This window comes from Meira miltonrushii, assembly GCF_003144205.1.
Source record: "Meira miltonrushii strain MCA 3882 unplaced genomic scaffold FA14scaffold_1, whole genome shotgun sequence".
Taxonomy (NCBI): Eukaryota; Fungi; Basidiomycota; class Exobasidiomycetes; order Exobasidiales; family Brachybasidiaceae; genus Meira; species Meira miltonrushii.
Window position 1 is genome coordinate 2562325 of NW_020289943.1, and position 2146 is coordinate 2564470.

A 2146-nucleotide genomic window follows, 5' to 3' on the forward strand; every position below is an offset into this window, starting at 1 on the left:
ACTTCATTCTGATGAGGTATCTCAAGTACTTCATTCTGATGAGGTATCCCAAGGACTTCATTCTGATGAGGTATCTCTAGGACTTCATTCTGATGAGGTATCTCTAGGACTTCATTCTGATGAGGTATCTCTAGGACTTTATTCTGATGAGGTATCTCTAGCACTTTGTTCTGATGAGGTACCTCTAGGATTTCTTTCCGATGAGGTATATCCGACGATCCCTTTCTGATGAGGTACCTCTAAGAATCACTTCTGATGGGATCTCTCTAACGGTCCCTTATGATGAGATACCTCTGACCATACATTCTGACGTGGGATGTATCCGCTTTCAGTCTCAACTTTGTTAACCTTACCTTCCTTTCTGATGAGGAATGTAAACGATTTAATTTTCCGTCTTCTTGACCCGAGGCTCTTTTCTGATAAGGTACCTCTATCGATCCTTACCGATACAATAAATCTAAGCATCCTTTCCAACGTATTACCTCTATTAATTCTGTCTGATAAGATATCTCTAACAATCCTTTCTCATAAGATAACTCTAATGGTCCCTTCTAATGAGATACCTCCGACTATACTCTTTAATGAGATACCTCCGACGATACTTTCCTATAGGATAGCTCCAACGATTCTTTCTGATGAGGTACCTGTAGTCATTCTTTCTGATGTGGTATGTAAACACCTTCTAGTCCCAACCTCTCTGACCTGACAGTCCTTTCTGATGAGATATGTGAACGCTTTCAGTCTCAATCTTTTTGACCGGACGTTCTCCCTCTGATGGGATACGTAATCGCTTCTGTAGATCTTCATAGCCAAGCACGTCATGTAGACAAATGCTCCTCCATCCTCACCGCGAAAGCCCACTTGTCAATGACAGTCAGAAGATCGTATTCAAAATGATTATTTTATATTCATGAATTTTGGTGAATCGCTACAAACAGATTATCGACTCATGAAGATAATTCGAGAGAGAAGAAAGAGATTGCCTCTAATGCAGCATGTGCCATAGCTTTGGCAGAGTAAGGGTTGGTTTCATCACCTTTGATAGCCCATCCATGTGAAACGAAGGGATAATAGCTTTGACGAATGAAAACACCTTTCTCGGCTAATTTCTCCCATTCTAACTTGGAAGCTTCTTGTTTATCCTTAGGGAACATTGGATCATGTTGACAGCACATAAACAATCCTGGCTTTTCCAAATTTTGGAAATCGGTGGATTCGATCAAACTTGGATGAGCGAAAGCGACTGCGTCAACTTGTGAAGAACCTGCTTCTTTTGAACCAAGTTTGACAGATCCTCCTGCACCCCAACAAAATCCGATCGAACCAATCTTTTTTGCGCTTGGTTGTGCTTTACGGATTTCATCTACCACGGGTGGGAAACGTTCATAGTTTCTTGGTGGGAAATTTTTGATTAATTCAGGAACGGCTTTGCTTCTATCAAAGTTTGGAGTTGTTTCTGATTGTTTTTGTAAATCTTGACCATCAAAGAAATCAGGAACGTAAACTCTTGCTCCAACGGATTCAGCGTATTTATCAGCCAATAAACGAGTATTTACCAATGTAATACCGAATACATCAGGAATGATCAAGATTGCTTTGTCGGCCGATTCTGAGCCTGTGATGTAAGTGTCTAAACCTGCAAATTTAGTCTCATGACCAACGGGTTTACCGGTGTGGTAGTTGGCCTGCGAAGGTTTAGAATTGCAAGACAGTCAGCAATGCATTCATTGTGCTTACTCATATATGAAACTCACTTTGATGCAGCAATCGAAACTTGGTGCCATTGTGATTAGTTAAAGATGGATATGATGGTCAAGAAAGTAGATGAAGTAGTTATGCCAGCTGTAATGTTCTTCTGACCGGATATGTGGAGTATAATTTCGGCTTTAAAACGTATGCGCCGGCAATAAAGGTTCGGATATATTGTTTAAATTCGGCAGTCTAGTGTCTAACAGAAGACCTCATCGGATAAACCACGGCAGCAAATAAGTGTTGGGATATGACGTATACGGTACGCCTGGCACGTGTACAGGCGTCACTTGCCGTATCACGCCGTATCACGCCTTAACGCCTGTTCCGCCACAAAGGCTGACGAACCACAGTCTTGGTGCCCATAATTAGCCCATTTGTCAATTATAAATAGTCT

General features: G+C 41.4%; 1 protein-coding gene across 1 annotated transcript; it reads right to left on the reverse strand.

The window, feature by feature from the left end:
* Positions 1-1001: 1001 nt before the first annotated feature.
* Positions 1002-1804, reverse strand: FA14DRAFT_130323 (alpha/beta-hydrolase; the record flags this gene model as incomplete). The annotated part of the gene is made up of 2 exons (XM_025496907.1): positions 1755-1804; positions 1002-1685 (listed from the first exon to the last, which is right to left on the reverse strand). Coding segments are annotated over exons 1-2 (714 nt in total), but the record flags the coding sequence as incomplete, so codon positions are not given.
* Between the last annotated feature and the right edge of the window lie 342 nt (positions 1805-2146).